At 33.6% G+C, this 20630-nt stretch overlaps 1 protein-coding gene across 3 annotated transcripts in view; it reads left to right on the forward strand.

Annotated features, from left to right (window-relative positions):
- The window catches only part of WAPL (WAPL cohesin release factor), a 64689-nt gene that overhangs the window by 37590 nt on the left and 6469 nt on the right, over nucleotides 1-20630 (forward strand). For 2 of the 3 annotated variants that reach the window (XM_031461021.2, XM_064487981.1), the window contains exons 5-15: nucleotides 7015-7110; nucleotides 8192-8344; nucleotides 8601-8737; nucleotides 9476-9587; nucleotides 11047-11274; nucleotides 14403-14514; nucleotides 14873-14970; nucleotides 15993-16069; nucleotides 18316-18491; nucleotides 18820-18935; nucleotides 19320-19484. In XM_031461021.2, the coding sequence (XP_031316881.2) occupies nucleotides 7015-7110; nucleotides 8192-8344; nucleotides 8601-8737; nucleotides 9476-9587; nucleotides 11047-11274; nucleotides 14403-14514; nucleotides 14873-14970; nucleotides 15993-16069; nucleotides 18316-18491; nucleotides 18820-18935; nucleotides 19320-19484 (1470 nt within the window). The remainder of the gene's footprint in view (nucleotides 1-7014; nucleotides 7111-8191; nucleotides 8345-8600; nucleotides 8738-9475; nucleotides 9588-11046; nucleotides 11275-14402; nucleotides 14515-14872; nucleotides 14971-15992; nucleotides 16070-18315; nucleotides 18492-18819; nucleotides 18936-19319; nucleotides 19485-20630) is intronic. The other variant, XM_064487982.1, reaches the window with a different exon arrangement.

Consider the following 20630-nt stretch of genomic DNA (forward strand, 5'->3'; position numbering starts at 1 on the left):
GGTTCTCAGCAGTACAGACATTCTTGGCTTTAGTATAGGGATAGCTGCAGTTTTCCCTCAAATAATCTAATACCCTGAATATTTAACAAATTATGAAAATTTAAGGATTTTTGTTTTATCATAGTTTAGAACACTTTGAGATTATATGATTCTGCTTAAAAGTAAGTTCTAAAGAGCTGAAACATATTCTCATCTTTGCAAAATTTTCTCCTTCAGATTTCCAATGCTTCTACCACCCATCTCAAAAAAAATCCTTAGCAATTAAAAAAAAAGCCAAATTGAGATTAATTTTCCCCCTTTTGAATTTCCACTAAAGTACCACACACACACATACGCAGTTGTGCATTGCAGCGCTTTGCTTTTTCAGAACTCACATAGTTGTAGAGTGTGCTGATGGAATTACTGGTGAGTGCGTGCTTCTGTTCTTGTGCTATCCTGGTGTGGGTAAGGCTGGATGAATTCTAATCAGCTTACTGTATTTGTCCTCAGGTAGTACATAGTGCTCTTTAAAACTGAGAAATAAGTTTGGTACTGCTAAAGAATTGATAAGACTTAAAAAAGAATTGATAAGGCTTAAAAGCAGTTATTCCAGTATTTTTCCTTTTTGAGAGCCAGCTCAGTAAAGGATAGCATAATATTGTCATTTCTTTGTAGCTTTTAATGAGGGAACTCTTCTTACCTCTGCTTTATAATTGTGATTCAGTGAGCCAATCTGTTAACCACCGCCTTGGCATTATAATTATAAAAACCAATTTTTACCCATTGCTTTTATAGAAACTGATTATCTCTCATGGATAAATTTTATGCTCCATAGTTCTGCCACTGGCATATTTTTTCATTAGCTGTAGTAGAGTGTTAACATTTGAGGTCTCCTTATGTGTCCTGCCCCTGGAGAATTGAATAGAAATGAGTAATATGTTTAAGATTACTAGGACTGAAGTATGCTAAAATGATTCCAAATATTTAGAATATTAGAGTAGTCTTAAGAGCTTTCTGCTCATTTTGTTTTAAGTATTCTTCCCATTAGATTGCAGAGCAAACAGAATCCACAAATACTATAACATGGAGAAAAGTTATGGTTAATATGATGCATCTGCTTTTTAAGCCACAATAAAATTAACAAAATTAAAGATAAACCTGGTGGTATAATCAGAATGATTCAGTTAAAACTTAGCTAAGTTACTCAATGGCAAGAGTGATTTTCATTTTCCATGAAAAGTTGATTGCTGTCTGGTATTCCTGCAGATACTGTACACACTCACTCACTGAGTAGTGACATTAGAATGTGACATAGTAGTGTTGTGTGGTTTCTTTCCATATACAGTTCACTTAGGTGCATGTGAAATTGTTACACCTTTTGGAATGATGTAAAGAGCTCAAGAGTCATGGAGTGTTGTCGTATCCTCCCATCCCCCCAGCATGTGTGTGTGTATTAACCACTCTAGATGTTACCTTTTATTTTAATTTTTAGATAGTAGGATGTATCTTCATCTCCTCCACCTGCCTGTAATAAACCCTATCTTAATCTTGTAAGACTTTGAAATAATAGCCAAGGAACAGTTTTCATTGGTTTACTTTCCTTTCAATTACTCATTAGCATTAAAGTGGCAAAACACCAGCAAAAACCTTTAAGATAATAGTATTTACTAAGTTGTCTTGTTCATCAGATTAAACAAAAATTTCATTGAATGTCTTTTGACTATAACTTACGCAGTTATTCTGAATATGTTAGGCTTCAAAGGCATTTCAAAAATTTTACTTATTGTAGTAAAAAACAGCATGAAATCTACCCTCAGGAAATTTTAAAGTGTACCATATTGGTAACTACTATTAGCACAATATTGTCCCATGGATCTGTAGAATTTTTTCATCTTGCATGACAGAAACTACTCATTGAACAGCAGCTCCCCATTTTGCCCCCCTCCAGCCCCTGGTAACCACCATTTCTGTTTTTATGAGTATGACTAGATATCTCATAAATCGAATTATGCAGTATTAACTCCTTCTGTGACTGGCTTATTTCACTTAGTATAACAGCCTAAAGATTCTTTCATGTTGTAGCGTATGATAGGATTTCCTTCTATTTTATCGATGAATAATAGTCTGTTGTATGGATATGTAACATTTTCTTTATCCATTTATCATTTGATGGACAGGTTTTTTCTGCCTCTTGGCTATTGTGAATAATACTGCATTTGACATGGGAGTGGATGTATTTCTTCAAGATCTCGCTCTCAATTCTTTTGGATATTGTAGGATTATATGATAGTTCTACTTTTTATTCTTTGAGGAACCTTCATACTGTTTTCATAATGGCTGCACCGTTTAAATTCACATCAACACTGCATGAGGGTTACAGTTTCTCTGCATCCTTTCCCTACACTTGTTTTTTGCTCTTTTCATGGTGGCCATCCTGATGGGAACGAAGTGATAATTCATTGTGATTTTGATGTTGCATTCCTCTTAATGTTTAGTGATGTTGAGCATCTTTCATGTACTTCTTAGCCATTTGTATGTCTTCTTTGGAGAAATTTCTATTCAGATCTTTTGCTTCCTCTTTTTTTTTTTTTTTTTTTTGGCCCCCCCCCCAACTGTGAAAACAGCTCTTTAATAAAATGACTAATTTTGGCAACTGGCCCTGATAGGAGATGGGAAACCTACTTAGTTTTACTGCCATGAGTGACACATATCTTCAAGCTGAGTTTCTTGCTAGAAGACTTAAAATTTTAATTGTAAATGCTGAGGACTTTTTTTAAAAACATCAACTAGCTGAAAATTCTGGGCATTGTTCATCATCAGGCATATTATATTTTAAGGAAAGGAATTTTTAGCAAGTTTAGCACCCGAATTACATTAATAGATCCTCAATCCAGTCAAGTGTGGCTTTTAAAAGACATTGCTCTTGGTCTATTTTATAAGTGACCAAAACAAAGAGAGAAAGAATTTTTGTTTTTGTTTTTGTTTTTTTCAGTTTTAATAGGATTGTTAGTTTGACTGCACATATGCAATATATTGCATGTAAATACATAATATACTGCACTTTTTCTTAGTTAACATATATGTACTGATTATTGTTTCTAAGAACAGTTTAGAGATTTAGCTTTTTAAAGTTACATAGTTGTCAAAGGAATAAAGCCAACCACAAAATAAGAATCAATGGAATGCAGTGATCCAGTCATCATTTTGCCTGTCTTTTAATCAGGTGGTTGCTATTGTCTGTTATTTTTCTATTGACTTACAGGAGTTCCTTGTGTATTTTGGATAGTAACTCCTTATGAGATACATGGTTTGTAAATATTTCCTCCCATTCTGTAGGTCACCTTTTCACACTTAATTGTTCCCTTTGCTGTGCAGAAGCGTTTATGATGTAGTCCTACTTGTCTGTGCTCACTTCTGTTGCTCATGCTTTTGTGCTTGTGCTTCTTGGCAAGAAGTCATTGCCAGGACCAGTGTTACGTATCTTTTCTCCCATGTTTTCTTCTAGGAGTTTTAGTTCTAGGTCTTATGTTTAAGTCTTTAATATATTTTGAGGTGATTTTTGTGTATGATGTAAGATGAGGCTTCAGTTTCATTCTTTTGAATGTGGATATCCAGTTTGCCCAGAACCATTTGTTGTAGAGACACTGTCCCCGTTGTGTAGTCTTGGCATCCTTGGTGAAGATCATTTGACCATAGATATGTGGATTTATTCCTGTGCTCTCTATTCTGTACTGTAGGTCTATATATTTATCTTTATGCCAGTAGCATACTGTTGTTGTTTGTTGTTGTTGTTTTTAATGGAAGTACTGGGGATTGAACCCAGGACCTCACTCATGCTAAGCATGCACTGTACCACTGAGCTATATACCCATTTCCCTACCCTACTGTTTTGATTACTATAGCTTTGTAATACGTTTTGAAATCAGGAAATGTGGGGCCTCTGGGTTTTTTGTTCTTTCTCAAGACTATTTTTTTATTCAGGGTCTTTTGGGGCTCTGTATGAATTTTGGGTTTGTTTTATCTACTTCTGTAAAAAATACCACTGGAATTTTGACAGGAATTGGATTGAATCTGTAGATCGTTTTGGGTAATATGGTCATTTTAACAATATTAAGTTATCTAATCCATGACCACAAGATGTCATTCTATTTCTTTGTGTCTTTAATTTCTTTCAGTGATGTTTTGTAGTTGTTGGGGTACAAATCTATTGCCTCCTTGGTTAAGTTTATTCCTAAGTTTATTCTTAAATAATTTATTATTTTTGATGTTATTGTGAATGGAATTTTCTTCATTTCCATTGGATTCTTCTTTGTTGGTGTATAGAAATGCAAATGATTTGTATGTCATACAGCTTTATTGGTTACATTTATTTGTTCTAACAAAGTTTTTTTTTTTTAATGTGTGTGTGTGTAATCTCTAGGGTTTACTTTATGTAAAATTGTCATCAGTGAATAGAGAAAATTTCCTTCCTTTCTTCCTTCCTTCCTTCCTTCGTTCCTTCCTTCCTTCCTTCCTTCCTTCCTTCCTTCCTTCCTTCCTTCCTTCCTGATTTGGAGGCCTTTTATTTTTTTTTTTCTTTCCTAATTGCTTTTGCTGGTATGTTCAGTACTATCAGTGAGAATCAGTGAGAGTGGGCACTCTTGCCTTGTGCCTGACCTCAGAGAAAAAGCTTTCAGTTTTTCACTGTTGAGCATGATGTTAACTGTGGGCTTTGTATTTATGATCTCTATGTTGGGGTAATTTCCTTTTGTTCTTAGTGTGTTGAATGTTTTTTCGTGAAAGGGTGTTGAATTTTGTTAAATGCTTTTTCTGCACCAATTGAGACGATCATGTGATTTTTGACCTTCATTCTGTTAGTGTTGTCTATATCACATTGGTTTATTTTCGTATGTTGAACCATCCTTGCATCCCAAGGATAAATCCTAAATGATCATGGTGTGTGATCCTTTTAATTTGCTGTTGAATTTAGTTTTCTAGTATCTTGTTGAAGATTTTTGCCTCTGTATTTATCTCGGATACTGTTGAATTACTTTTGATATGAATTAAGACAGAATATCCAAGTCTGCTTTTTATAATGTTAATATTTGTTATCAGAATGTGTTCATGTCAGTTGTAGTCCCTCTGTTACTTGGCTACACCATATATTCCAATTTCCTTATGAAGATGCTGGTCTCAGACAGAACTGCACATCATCACATAATTATAACTGTTATTATTAATAATACTTGTAAAGCACATATTGTTTCAGGCACTCCAGTATATGTTTTACACATACTCATTTAATCCTCACAATAAACTTTTGCAACAGGTACTGTTATTAACTCTATTTTACAGATGAGAAAAATTTTTAGTAACAAGCAATAGTAGAGTTTACTATTTATCTGGATTTTAATCCAGACCATCTGGTTCCTGAGTCCACTTTATAACTGTTAGGTGTATTGCCACTCAGAATTAACTAGAAGACAGTCTATTTACTTTAGAATGTTGACCCACTCCACCATTTTGTTACCTGTGAAACCAGGTTACCTTTTTATTATCCAAAAGATTGTTAATAGGAGCTTTGAGGCACCTATTCTTCTCAAGTCTTGTTATCTTCCTGGGCTTATGACTGTGCTTTGGTATTAGTAGTTGCTTAAATGCAAGATCTGACGACTAGCAGGCATGTAGATTATGTAGATGTTTGAGAGAAAAACATTTAAGAGAGAGCTAGATTTTATAATTTATGTTGAGTCTGCTCTATGTGGTTGTGCCTCAAGGGGCCTGATCAAGTCATTGCATGAGTGCATAAATTGCTTTAGATTACTAATGCTGTGTCACTTTATGCTAACCTGATAAATAAAAATAATGCATTCGTATACACAGTACGAATGAAACTTTCTGCTTTATGTAAGTTTCATAATAGATTCGTTTTAGCATTAAGGTTTTCTAACAAATATGTGAATCAGTTTAAACTTTACTTTTAAAAAGCCAGTTCTTGGGACACTGTTGTCTTAGTCACAGCATGGTTACTTCGAAGATAATATTTGTATAAAAAGATAACTTTATTGTATGATTCCAATTATGTTACTTCACTGCAGCGAATAAGGGAAGATGGTTAATTTTTTGATACAGATTTTTGGCTAGTCTTGAAGTATGTTTCTCCTCTTTTTGTATGTAGTACTAGAAATATGAAGATTATTAATTATTACCCTCTTACAAACAGAATCTCTAATAAGATCAAACCATTTATTTGAAGTTTAAAAGACATAATTTAACATCACTTTTGTGATGGAGAAAATGTTGTCAGTCTGTTTAATCAGTCTTCTTTTGAAAGTGAGGATTTGTTCCTTTTATACCGGTTAATCCTATGGATTTGATTATGCAGGCTTATGGTTATTTATTCTCAATTCTGAAATTCAAAGTATTAAAACCGGAAGTTTTTTTCATTAAGTTTGTAGTATATTGATTTGGCAGCAAACTAACCTGAACTAGGGTGGGGCAATTTACATCTTTATCCCACCCAGTGTGAATATTTATAATTTTACTGCAGAAATCATGTATCTTATTACATAGTACTGCTGTAGATTCCATTATGTAATTATGTGGTATACATACCATATTTACCTTTATAACTTTTGAATAATGGCACTCGTCTGGTCCTACCAAGTTCACTTAAATGAAAGAACCATTATCACTTGTCATAAGCTGCCTATTTCCATTGTTGGAAGAATGTGGGGCATGAATCAGTAGTATGAGGAATAAAGAACAGGTTGAATTAACTGTATTGATTAGTAAGTTAATATAAGCTTGGCAAGAGGTTTAATTTCTTTTCTTGGTTGAAAATAGTTACCTAGAACACTGATTGTTGATTTTGTGGTGGAAAAACACAGTGACCCCCCTTGTCTGCTACAGGGCCAGATACTGTCTGTCCTCTGTCTAGGATCTGTATTTCTGTATTTAAATTATTCTTTATGATTTTTAGTTTTTAAAATGAGGTAATTTTATAAGGATGCAAACTAAGGTGGAAACAGTTGATCTTTTCCCAATTTCTCCTAGTCTCCTACAAAAGCTGTATATAATGCCAGACATTGGAACCATCCAGACTCAGAAGAAATACCTGGGCCACCAGTAGTAAAACCTCAGAGTGTCACAGTAAGTGAACTGTGCTGTTTAATTTCATGTTTGTGTAATGAACTGTAAATTAATTAATCAGTTGCTATCTTCATTCATAATTTGAAAGTCTCTGGCTTTTCTAACAGTTTATTTTCAACTTCCTCACTAAAACTTAGTAGCTTTAGTTTAATTCATTGGAACAGTAAAGATTGTGGACAAGATAACAGAAATTCTGGTATTACTAGGTTATAAATGAAAGCTTAAAAAATATTAGACTACTTTATTTACTCCTGACCCATATTTTATAGAAATACAGTATTGTGTATTTCATAATAGTTTGTAATAGTTTGTATTAACTATTAAGAGCTATATTATAATTTGCATTGATCTTAAAGTGGCTTTGAGTGATTAATTTGCTTTTCAGAGCAGAACTTTTTCCTGCATTCCAATAATACCTTTCAATTCAAAACACATTTGAAAAAAGTTCTTACCAGATTATTTTCTTTAGAATAACTGATAGGGCCATACATTAATACTTCTGATTAATGGTGACACCTCAGCCATCTGGAGCTGTCAAAGAATGAGTATGTTATAACAACAAAAATAGGGATAGAAATCATTCTAAAATATAATGTACTGTTCCTTGTCTTCTTAAGTTGATAAATTAAACTCCTTTTACTAGTATAGAACCTTCACTGTGCATATTATGGCTTTTTTTTTTCCTACCCTAAACTATAGTTGCTTCTACTTTAAAAATTCTTTTGTCCGTTATAGTTTCTTGGCCATCCTGAGCTGCTTGAAAGTGCTATTTATGTATGTAATTGTGGTTCTTTATTTCTTCTAATGGTCCTGGAGACAAAAAACAAAATTTATGAAATGTAAGTTTAAAAAGACCAGAAGGAATTCCTGAGTGGTTCTTTTGTAGATAAAACGTACATGAGTCTTACCTTGTAGTGCATGGAATTTTTAAAGTATCCCTTATGACCTTTCAGAGGCCTCCTCCTACCTTTGGCAGGGGGAGAGGGGATTATTCTTCTTAAGCTTAATTTGCCAAGTAGATGAGATGTTACTATTTTTATATATTTATTTAGAACAACTAATTTAATACCTTTATTAATAGGTGAGGCTGTCTTCAAAGGAACCAAATCAAAAAGATGATGGAGTTTTTAAGGCTCCTGCACCACCACCCAAAGTGATAAAAACTGTGACAATACCTACTCAGCCCTACCAAGATATAGTTACTGCACTGAAATGCAGAAAAGAAGACAAAGAAGTAAGCAGCCATATACAGTTTTACTGCACGTGGATAGAGTTTTGTGTTATCTAGCCTTTTCATGTCTTGAACACATATTAGCACCCTGATACTCAATTTTGAACCACGAACTTACCCTACTACTACCCATGTTTTTACTTTTCTTTTGGTTGTCATCTGATAAACTATACATTTTTAAATAGAGCACAGCAAACCCATAGATTTAAATATGCTACTTCATAGTTAAAAAGGAAGTGGACTTATGTTTTCTTGGCAGTTATATACTGTTGTTCAGCATGTGAAGCACTTCAATGATGTGGTGGAATTTGGTGAAAATCAGGAGTTCACTGATGACATTGAGTACTTGTTAAGTGGCTTAAAGAGCACTCAGCCTCTAAACACACGTTGCCTTAGGTAAGACTTTTTTTTTATATTTGGTAATTGTATGCATGCTCTTTCTCATTAAAAATTTCTAACTGGGTAGAGCACAACATTTGTGATTTTGTTATTATAGTTGTAGGTTATAGCCAGTGATAAGTTAAAACGTGATTGATTTCTTTGAAGGGACTTGATTCTACACGGACGAAGTAAAGTTGGATGATACAGCCTTTTAAAAGTATAGAATAGGATTCACTTCCCAGATGCTTAAAAGGAGTGTTATGCTAAAAAATCTTTTCAGTTCCTTCTTAGCCCCAAATTTTACACATGCAGATGATAAATTTGATTGACATATGTTTTGAATCATCTTTTACATACTGTAATGGATTGAATATCTTGATTTGACTGAATTATCCAGACATTTGGAATATGTCCAATTAGCTATTATTTATACTCTTTATGAATTAGAAGCATTATGAAAGGTAGCTGAGATTTTTTTGCTTTTAATTTAATGGTAGTGATAATGTAAGAAATAACACTGAAGATGATCCTGTGTTATATTTTTTAATGTAGTGTGCATAATCACATACTATGCATCAGTAAGTTTTTAATAATTTGGTTTGCCCATGTTTTTTATATTGTCATCTGTATGGGCTTTGACCCCCCCCCCCCCGACCTACTGCATGTCCTTTTGCTTGTTTTGGTACTGTGCAAACAAAAAATTAATGCACTAGGTATTTTCAGTTCCCCTAACCTAGTCTCTTTTTCTTCTAGTGTTATTAGCTTGGCTACTAAATGTGCCATGCCCAGTTTTCGAATGCACCTGAGAGCACACGGCATGGTAGCAATGGTCTTTAAAACCTTGGATGATTCCCAGCATCATCAGGTATTTTAAGTTTCTGGGATTGAGAAGCATTATTTTAAAATTCTAGTTTTACTTAGCTATTGAAAAAATACCTTCACTGAATATTCATCTATAAATATTTCGTATTTATGAGTTAAGTTTTATTTGCTTAATGCCAGAAGTTTTTGCTTAATAAATCATTTAAAGTTATTTGCTCATGACATTTTTCCCTTAACCTGTCAATTTATACTGTTAAAACATTAATTCAGTTATTATAGCTAGCATACTACTGGAGATTTAGTTCTGTAAGCATTGATTTTCTCTAATCAAAAAGTACTGGAAAAAAATCTTTTACTAGTTTTTGATATTAATAGCACAGAAAAAAGTTTTGATAAAAATTTTTTTTAACATTTTATCTGGATGTTGAATATAGGACATAGCCCATTATGAAAAGGGATCAATTTCTCATTTTCATTATGACTTTGACACTTTCTCTTAAAAATAAAGCATATTTACATTAAAAAGTTGGGTTTAACATTTTCGAAATTAGAAAAAAAAATCACTACTAATCATGATCAGTAGTGGTATTTTGAGGTGGCTTTATTAATTTTTGTTCAAGGAAATCTCCCAAGGCCTATGCCATTTTAATTTCCAAAACTACTTTGCTCTGTAAGCATTTAGGTAGAATTTTGAACCTAGTCAGAATTTGGGAGATTCAAAGCTTAAATCTTTAGATAGTTAATTGTGTTTCTGTGCATTGAAACAAGTGTTAAGTACAGAATATCCTAAATGTTGGAATATCCCAACATAGACTTTTTTGTCATATTAACGCTTACCTATAATATATCACCTTTAGTACTTGTAGATTTTATTGTAAGCAGAGTGTGCTAACTACTTGATCTGAATGATTTTGAGAGCACATTATATTAATGGTTTTCTAAAAATTACTTGCTTCAGCCAGACCTGATAGGTTTATTTTAAGAAATGAGTCTAAATATGCTTATTTGAGCATCCTAGCTTTATATATTGACACAAACTCAGTTGTGTTCCTTTTACATAAAAAAAATAGCTGATTCTGATACAGATTTTACATTTATACTATTGCATTTAGTTACTGGTTTTAAACTGAAATTCGACTTTATCTACTGTATCATAAAGAAAGAGTGAAGAGTATTTTAACATAGGATTATTTATAGCTGGAAAGGTATTTTGTAAACTCTTCATTTAGTACAGAATGGCCTCCAAAATATGTAATTCCACTTGAATGCCCTAGAGCTAGAAGCATTTAGGTAGGGAAATTCTGTAGGAAGGAAAATTTTAACCAACAGTACTTTATGTATTTATCTAATTGGTATTTCCGTAACATATTTTAAGAGGGGAGTTTTCACTGAATAAAACATTTTCAAGGTTTCCAGAATATGAACAAACATCAAAATGATCTTATCTCCTGAAATTATCACTAATTGCTTACTTTTTTTTTTTTTTTTTTTGTCTGTTGAAGAATCTGTCCCTTTGTACAGCTGCCCTCATGTACATACTGAGTAGAGATCGTTTGAACATGGATCTTGATAGAGCTAGCCTAGATCTAATGATTCGACTTTTAGAACTGGAACAAGATGCTTCTTCAGCTAAGCTGCTGAATGAAAAAGACATGAATAAAATTAAAGAAAAAATTCGAAGGCTCTGCGAAACTGTACACAATAAGCACCTTGATCTAGAAAATATAACGGTGGGTTCCTTCCTTCCATTATAAAATGAAAATTACTTTCAGAAAGTTTTTAGTCATAGTAGCTGTGTGACTTTGGACAAATCATTTCACCTCTTGGTTTATAATTTGGCAAATTCTTCTGATGTTTTTTGCTCAGCATAATTCTGTTCCCTGCCTGAAGTTCCTAAAATGGCCTATGGGTATTTAGAATTTTTTTTTCCTGGTAACTTGTTTTCATTGCATTTTGCTTAATCCTTTTCCTTTTTGTTTGTTTGCTTGTTTTTAATGTAACTACATTGAGGCTAGTAGGAATTTGAATTCTTACTTTGTAGATTTCAGTAGTAAAGACTCAAAAGATTTTCAAAAGCATTTTCAATGAGCATAAATTTATTTCAGAGTTATTGCATGATGTCTGATTAACTGCTGCAAGAGATCAAGACTCAGAAGGAAGATTCCTAGGCATCAGCCCTTTTCTGGAGTAATGTGTCTTATACTGGGGGTCATGGCTGTAGCTACCATTAGGCTCAGTGCAACTCCCCAAGTTCAAGATGATTGTGTTGCTTTTGGTTGATTTTAGTTCTACTTTCTTCTGGCTTTTTAAAAACTTGTCCTGAAGATTAGTAGGCCAGTAGTAGGTCATTAAAAATATATATATATACCCAACTTTCAGGTATTTCCAACATTTGAATTATATATAAGCATTCATTTTTCTACTACCCACAAAACTGAGGACTGCAGCGTTTGCCTCAGAAATTGCAGAATGCTTCGTGTTAGCCACATATGACTTAGGGATATTGCTGTGTTTAGTTAAGCTAGGGTAGGGAATAGATTCAGGTAGAGTGGGGTTTGAGAGGGAAAATGAGTTACCATTAAAAGGCAGGATACAAATTTGACATGTACTCAGTACTTTAAATTACTAAAATTAGAAAAGAGATAAGATTGTAGATAAGCAATCCTTCTACCTCACCAAACTCTCTGTATGCTATTTTAAAAACATACTTTACTTTTAAAAGTAAAAGTTATTTACTTTTAACATTTTACATACACTAATTTTTAATGGTAGAAATTTGAGCCTATAATTTTTATTTGCTGCATGATTGAATAAACATACCTTTGTTACTATTTTGTCTCCCATACTGTTGTACATTTCAATTCTTTCCAGGCATTTTCTCTTAAATAACATGTTGATAAACATACTCCTTGAATTTTCTCCATCATTTGTTGAATTTATTAGGATGGTAAATATCATTGTAACTTTCTTATATTGTGTTAAAGAGTTAACCACATGATTAAAACCAAACACAGTTGCTAATATTAGGATGCCTCTTTTTACATCCCTCTTCCCACTTCAACTGTTCTTGAATTTTATGTGTGTTTTAAATCTTACAATAGACATTGCTTTATATAGTGACTATCTCCTACACATAAGTTTGGTTTGTTTCATTAACTGTTCGACCTCTTCTTTGAAATACGTTGCTACTCCCAATGTGCCGTGGAAAGATAATTCAAAATATTAATATAATGTTAAAACAATAAGTATAATTCAGATAACAGAGCTCACCATTGCTGAGCAGTATTCTTATTAATGATTGGGTTGTGCTTTAACTTTTTGAAGACTATTCCATTTTCAAATAAAGTGTTTGAATTGTATGCTGCTTTTAAATACTAGCTTGTATAGTGTACTGAATATAACAAACAGTCCTTTTTATGCCTATAGAAACAAAAAATAAAGTCCCCTTTTTGCATAAAACCTTGTGAATCTTTGCTATATTAACCCCAAATTACTATTACTCTCTTTTCTAAATGAAGAAAGCCTTATTAGTCTTCAGCTTCACTACTGTGACTCATGAGCTGACTTACCTGAACTGATCCCATTACATTACTCTTTCAGGGCCCTAGAATGAGAACTGGGCAAAATTTAATGTTTTTGGAGTATTGAATTCTAGTTTTATATTTATCACCTTGGACATCAGCCTTGCTTTTTTTTTTATAAAGAATAAAATAAAGTCTTTAGATCTCTTCTAAATCTAATAATACTAAGATTTTTGCTGATAAGATCTTTTTTTTTTTGCATTTCTAAATATCTAATGTATATTCAGTTTCAAATAGGTCAGGAAGACTTAATGTAAACTTGCATCTTTCAAAGGAAAGATGCTTTGGGAAGAAAATCACGTGTTTTCAGCTTTGCTAATTAAAGCATTTCTTTTGTTAGACTAAAGTTTATTGCAGCAGGAACTAGGTTGCCCTTTATTCAGAGGATGGCTATGAGTTTTTTTTAAAAAGAAATACAAAAAAGAAAAAGAAAAATTAAAGGAAAAGAAAAATAAAAAGCTGACTGGTTTATAAATATGGCTCTGACTGTTCTGTGCTCCCTCTAGTGGTGGTCCTAAATCATTATTTGTGTGTAACACTGTCATGTTGGCCACATGATGTGTATCCAAGCTGCTAACGCTGCAGTGTAAAGTGTAAAACTGGTGAATTTGAAACCCTAAATGTAACAAAGGACTTTTATTCAGAATAGGTAAGAAAATATATAGAACAATATGAAAAAGACAAGAAACTTTGCGGGAAAATAAGGAAAGAATATTTGACAGGGGACTCCCAGTGGAAGAAATAGTTAACTGATAAATACATAAGGACAGGCTCATTTTCAAAATAGTTAGAAAGTACAAAGCAAAGCAATAATATACCAGTTTTTTACCATCAGGCAAAAGTTTAGACACACCCATACCCAGTTTGTGCAGTGTTACTTGTTACAACCTTTGTGGTAAGTTAATTCAATACATTGATCTATAGTTGTAATACATGTACCCTTTGGTTTAGCAGTCTCACCCCCGAGCCTCTATATGGTAGAAGTAACAGTACTAGTGTATGCTTTATTGAACTGGCAAATGATAGACTACTTTAAATAATGGATTTTCGCTGAAATAAGCCAATGGTAAAAAAAACATTTCTTCAGTTTAAGACGTTTCTGATACCAATTCAAATTAGTTTAGCTTTACATGAAAAGGCATTTGTTATAAAAATACTATGGGCTGGTAGCATGAAGTAAACTTTTTTTTTTTTTTTTTTTTAATAAAAGTCTCTAGAAGTGTTGCTTCAGAATTATTGTTGAGTCAGGATTCATTAACGGTGCTTCTGGTTTTCAGACTGGACATTTAGCTATGGAGACGTTACTGTCCCTTACTTCCAAACGAGCAGGAGACTGGTTTAAAGAAGAACTCCGGCTTTTGGGTGGTCTGGATCATATTGTAGATAAAGGTATGATATACATGCAATAAAACATTTTAATATATTATTTAAAGCCTGAAGAAAATTCACATACTTCAAAGAATAATTACATCAGTTTGAAAAGATCTGTTTTTAGTAGCATCTTGAAAATCTTTTAAAAGGAAAGGCCATTAATGCTGATATGGGGGAGTTGTGGAAATTTAAAAAAACAATAAATTACAGTCTCATACATTTTCACGTCCCACAGAATAAAACTTAGAATAAACAGTATTCAGAGAAGCTCTAGCATATTCATAGCATGTGTACAGATGGCTTTTAAATACTAGTTAAGGGGATAAGTATTGAAGTGATGAGACATGCTAATGTATATCTATTTCTTTCCTCCCAGTGAAAGAATGTGTGGATCATTTAAGTAGAGATGAAGATGAAGAAAAGCTAGTGGCCTCGTTATGGGGAGCAGAGAGATGTTTACGAGTTTTAGAAAGTGTAAGTATGAACAAATATTTGGAGAAAGTATTTAATCTTAAACATGACTGTGTGTGAGACTGTCATAGTTTTATGTTAAATATCCCTAGAGTTTTACTTCTGTGAATCCAAATTGAAATTGTAATGTGTTCTTTGAGCACCAATGTTAAAGAACAAGTGAAGTGAGCAGTGTAAGTTTTTTGTTCGTTGCTCCATATGAAACCATGCACGTCAAGTTTGTTTCTGTTGCCAAATGTTATTGTTCTTTCCTTAATGTGGAATTCTGCTTAAACATATTGTTTGTGGAAAATAATAGTTAAATGCAATCGTATTTTTTCTTTTATTTTTTAATAAAAATTTTCTTGATTTTTGCTATTGTTTGAGTCATGTTTATAATCACAACTTATAATATTTGGCTCTGAAGAGTACTTCTGAACCATGTGCCATAAGTATATTTATTCTTTGACTTTTCTGAATGACAACCCAGTTCAGAGTAGATTAGAATTTATGCTGCCAGTGAATTTCAAGGTGCACAGACTGTGTGTTGGCCAGATTGGATTAGTGGGTACTATCTTTTGAAACATCTATGGGAAAATGATCTAGTGTGAATGAAAAGTTCCTGGCATAGATGAAATGGAAATTGTTCCTTGGCTCTTCTAGAGTGCTTCAGGTACATTTGATAAACAGACAATTTTTAAAAATTCTAGATGAATCTACTTTAAGACCTTTAAAATATTAGTTTATTTATTTATTAGTGATTTTTCTTTTCTGACCTTTAAAGTGCTTGGTAATTCATTACCATGAATGTATAGTACAGAATATATTAATTATGAACAAGCAGTTATAACAGTGATGTTTTAATTTTGTAGTAAAGCAATAGCTGTATTATTTTCAATTTAGAACACGTGGATTGTTTTTCCCTTAGATGACAAGGGCTGATCATCCATCCTCATCTTTATGTCCTTCAGAGCACTGTGTGTTGTGTTTGAATGAATGAATGAATGTTATGGATTGCCACAAAATTTCAAAATTTCTCCTTTTAGGTAACAGTGCATAATCCAGAGAATCAGAGCTACTTGATAGCATATAAAGATTCACAACTCATTGTTTCATCAGCTAAGTAAGTTTTTCTGAAATGTCATACTTTTTTTTCCTTTCAAATTGATGTGCGGTGTTGTGTTTTTAGTATACAGTGTTGTAATTCAGTTATAGACAGGTTCTTTTTTATTATAGGTTATTACAAGCTATGGAATATAGTTCCCTGTGCTATATAATTGTGTATCGATTTTGTATATAGTAGTTTGTATCTGATAATCCCAAACTCCTAATTATGACTCCCACTTCCCCTTCCCCCTTTGGTAACCATAAGTTTGTTTTTTGTGTCTGTTAGTTTCTGTAAGTAATTTTTGTTTTGTAAATAAGTTAGTGTCATCTTTTTAGATTCCACATACAAGTGGTATCATGGTATTTGTCTTTCTCTTTCTGGCTTCCTTCACTTTATATGATAATCTCTAGGTCCATCCATGTTGCTGTGAATGGCATTATTTCATCCTCCTCAGAGCATGTAAAGTTGCCAAGTATGTCTCCAGCCCTGGTTCTAGCTCATTATAGCAGCTTCTTCCTAATATCTCTATCCCAGTTCTTGATATGGCTGCCCTGGTTCTCTGGTTTCTAATCAGTCCAGTATAATACCAGTACCGCAGGGGGTTAACCTTCCACAGATCTCTGTTTATAAAAATAATCCTAAACTCCAAATGTGTGTGATGCCTTATTGTCTTTGGATGTACATCCAGCATCCTTAGTGTAGTATCAAAGGCCCACTACAACCTGACTCAAGTTTAAAGAATTTCAGAGATAAAAGTAGACAGTAGCATCATAACCCCTGTTGTACACCTCATTTAGCTTGAATAGTCAGCTGTCATGGCCAGTCCTGTTTCCATGTATTACCCTATCCATTCCCTTTTCTATATTATTTTGAAGCAAATTATGTATTTCAAATCATTTCATCCATAGATACCTGAGTATATAATCTCTAAAAGAGGACTCTTAAAAAAATATAACCATAGTACCATTTTCATACCTTATAAATTATTACTTGCTTAATACTGTCATAAGTCCAGTCAGTATTCAAATTTCCAATAGTCTCAAATTTCTAATAGTCTCTAGTTACTAATAGATTTGTTTTTAATCTGTAGGATCCCCTGTCATCTCTCTTTTGTCTTATATTTGTAAATTTTGTATCACGGTTAGTACCTTTAAGGCATGTTCTGGTTGTTTTGTTACCATGTTTACCCTCCTTTACCAAAGAGTACTATTGCAAGTTAAAGTATGTTTCTTATTTTGAAAATGTCTCTTGTTTACTTCATGACCCCTGACACATGACTTCTAAAAGGAGGCGGTTAGGAACCTTTGTGATTAGGAACTTTGCATCAGATGTCTTAGAAGTGGCAGTAGAGGTCAGAATTGGCTGTTTGTGAAAGACCACTCATCTGGCTTTTTGAAATTTTCAGCAGAACCCTGATAAGTGCAGGGATAGCATGTTGAACAGTTACATACACTCCTGCTGTTCCCAGCTCACCTCCCAGCAGATTTATTAGCTCAGTACTACTTCAGGCAGTTAACAGTAACAGCATGGTAATTCTGGTGAACATCCCCAGTCATCTAAAGAACAAATTATTTTATGTTAGACACAAGGAACCCCTTCCTAACCACAGAGTATGTTTTAAGGAGCAGCTGGAGAGCGGTTTTCTTTATAGGACAGTTTTCTATAAGGGTTTTGTGTGGTATATGATACATGAAAACAGCCAACAGAGTTAGCTTACTTCATCTATCATAGACTTTTTTAAATTAATGGACTTGGCGATTTAAAGAGAGTCTTCAGAAATACTAGGCCCACTTAAAGATCACATTTCCTTGTTATTTTGGGTAGCATCTTGAGAATCCTTGGATATAGTTGATACCCTTGTATGACTGCCTGGAGACATTTCAGTTAAATGACCTCATGTTAAAGAATATGATTGGGGGGGTTGTTTATAGCTCAATGTAGAGCACATGCTTAGCATGAACAAGGTCCTGGGTTCAATCCCAAGTACCTCCATTAAAAACTATGATTTGTTCTAAGGTTTATGAAGTATTTAATATTTATCTATACAAGGTTATTATGCAATATTGTTATAAATAATATTCTCTACCTAAGCTAAGAGCTTACATTTGAAATACAAAAAACATCTAAATAAGTTCTGAAATAGAAGAAAATTAATTTGGTAGCATTTATGACAAAATTAAAACAGTCAGGTCCAGGTAAGTAGACATTCTTAGTGTAACTGTTTACTGAACATAATAGTCTATGTTTTGTTTTCTCTTAAGAGCATTACAACATTGTGAAGAATTAATTAAGCAGTATAACCGTGCTGAGAACAGTATATGCTTACCTGACAGTAAGCCTCTGCCTCACCAGAATATCACTAACCACGTGGGCAAAGCGGTGGAAGACTGCATGAGGGCCATCATTGGGGTGCTGCTCAATTTAACTAATGATAATGGTAAGTCATATTTTCCACATATATTCTCACTGAAAGATTGTATTACATGTAAAAATAAGTTACTCCCCTTGTTTCTTCTTTTCTTAACGTAGTCATTTTTAAATTGCCATTGTGTCATTCACTTGCTCATGTATAGATTTAACTGCTTTTAGGAGTAGATGTTTTTAGAACCAGCCTGGTAGCTTGGCTCAGAAACATTGTAGTCAGCAGTGTATCTGAATAAAGGAATAGCTATGCATTTTTAATTTCTAATATTAGTATTAATAAGTATTGTTAGTGTCATAAAAGAAAATAGCAACCTTTATCCTCTTCCCATTCCCTGTTTCAGAATGGGGCAGCACCAAAACAGGAGAGCAGGATGGCTTGATTGGCACAGCGATGAACTGTGTGCTTCAGGTTCCAAAGTACCTACCTCAGGAGCAGAGATTTGATATTCGAGTGCTGGTGAGTCAAAATGACTATTTCAGAAATGTATGCTTGATCTATTAAGATGAAAAAAACTTCATCTTAGTTTTGGATTTAAGAACCAGTTGTTCAATATATTGTGGGTTTCAGTTGATTCCCTATGAACATACCTCTTACAGTACAGAAGGGAGCCATGAAGGGCCACGTGTAAAAATAAGGAGTATAAGGACTGAAAGTGGTGATTTTTAAAAGTGGTGAAATCATTCTTTGGAAGAGCATTACTTATAATTTTATATTGGTTTTTAACCATTTTGTAGATGATAGAACACTGATTAGTTTTCTAGCTGTCAATAAAAGTTGTATATTGTGTTCATTTGCTTTTAATTCTCGCCTGTGATAACATGCATATTTTACCTTTTGTAGGGTTTAGGTCTACTGATAAATCTAGTCGAGTACAGTGCTCGGAATCGGCACTGTCTTGTCAACATGGAAACATCGTGTTCTTTTGATTCTTCCTTCTGTAGTGGAGAGGGAGAAGACACTTTAAGGATGGCTGGACAAGTCCATGCAGTTCAGGCTTTAGTGCAGGTAAGCAGCAACTTAAAAACACACTGACACCTTCAGTTTTTACATCTGTCCAATTCCTTTATCAGGTGTTACCTTCTCTCCCTCCTACCTTCCCTCCCCTCCTCTTCCTCTTCCTCTGACTCTCTCCCTGGGTCATGAGAGGTACACTGGGTTAGAATGTGTACCATTACTTACTCTGCTTACTGTTTTCAACCACTGTAATCACTCCTTAGGCATTGTTAGCGAAAAGCAGAAATAAGGCATATTTGTTTATGAATCAAAAGTAGATTATTAACAAATTAGGGATCAAGTTTTAGCTTTATCGCATCTGATTCAAGTCCTCCAGCATTACTTACTGGTCTGATCTGTACCCAGGACTGTGTGCACCTAAATATTGGGGCATACTTTGCAAAGTGTATGTGTCTGGAGTAATTTCCTGGCTGAGGAATTGTGTCAGAGTATGTATATTTAAAGTCGATGTCCCCGGCTTGCCCCACCCCAATCACATACTCCCTTTCCTGTCGATTTATACTCCCCCCTGAAACTGTATGTGGGTTTTTGTTTCATGACTGTTGTTACTTTTTCCAGTATCATACTTTTCTGCCAGTTCCTAGCTACCTTTGTTATTTCCTTAAGTGACAGTTTGCACATGTTCAGAAGTGATGATGAACCTTTTCTTTTCTTTTCTCTTTTCTTTTCTTTTCTTTTCATTTTTTTCCAAAGCCTTTGCTAACCTGTTAATTCTTTTGGCCTTTTTGAAACTAGAGTCATAACTAGGAGCCTATCATTGAGTCATAACTAGGAGCCTATCATTCTCTTTTCAAACATTTGGATCTCAGGACTTTTCTTTTATTCTATATACTTTATACCTTCTATAAAGTACATATACTTTATAATAATTACTGGGGATACCAAATAACTTTTGTTTACGTGTGCTTTATCTATTGATAAATTAGAAATCAAAACTGGGAAAATTGTAAAATTGAGGCACTCATTTTATTAGCCATTGGAGCAGAAACATAATCACATAGCATGTAGATTCTGGAAAACTCCACCATACAGTTGTGAGAGAATGAAAGAAGTCAGTTGACCTTTTAGTATTCTTATGAATGCAGTTTTGAGCTCACAGACTCCCTGAAAGGATTTGGGAGGACCCCTAGGGAACCT

The sequence above is a fragment of the Camelus dromedarius genome, chromosome 8 (genome assembly GCF_036321535.1).
Source record: "Camelus dromedarius isolate mCamDro1 chromosome 8, mCamDro1.pat, whole genome shotgun sequence".
In the NCBI taxonomy this organism is placed as follows: domain Eukaryota; kingdom Metazoa; phylum Chordata; class Mammalia; order Artiodactyla; family Camelidae; genus Camelus; species Camelus dromedarius.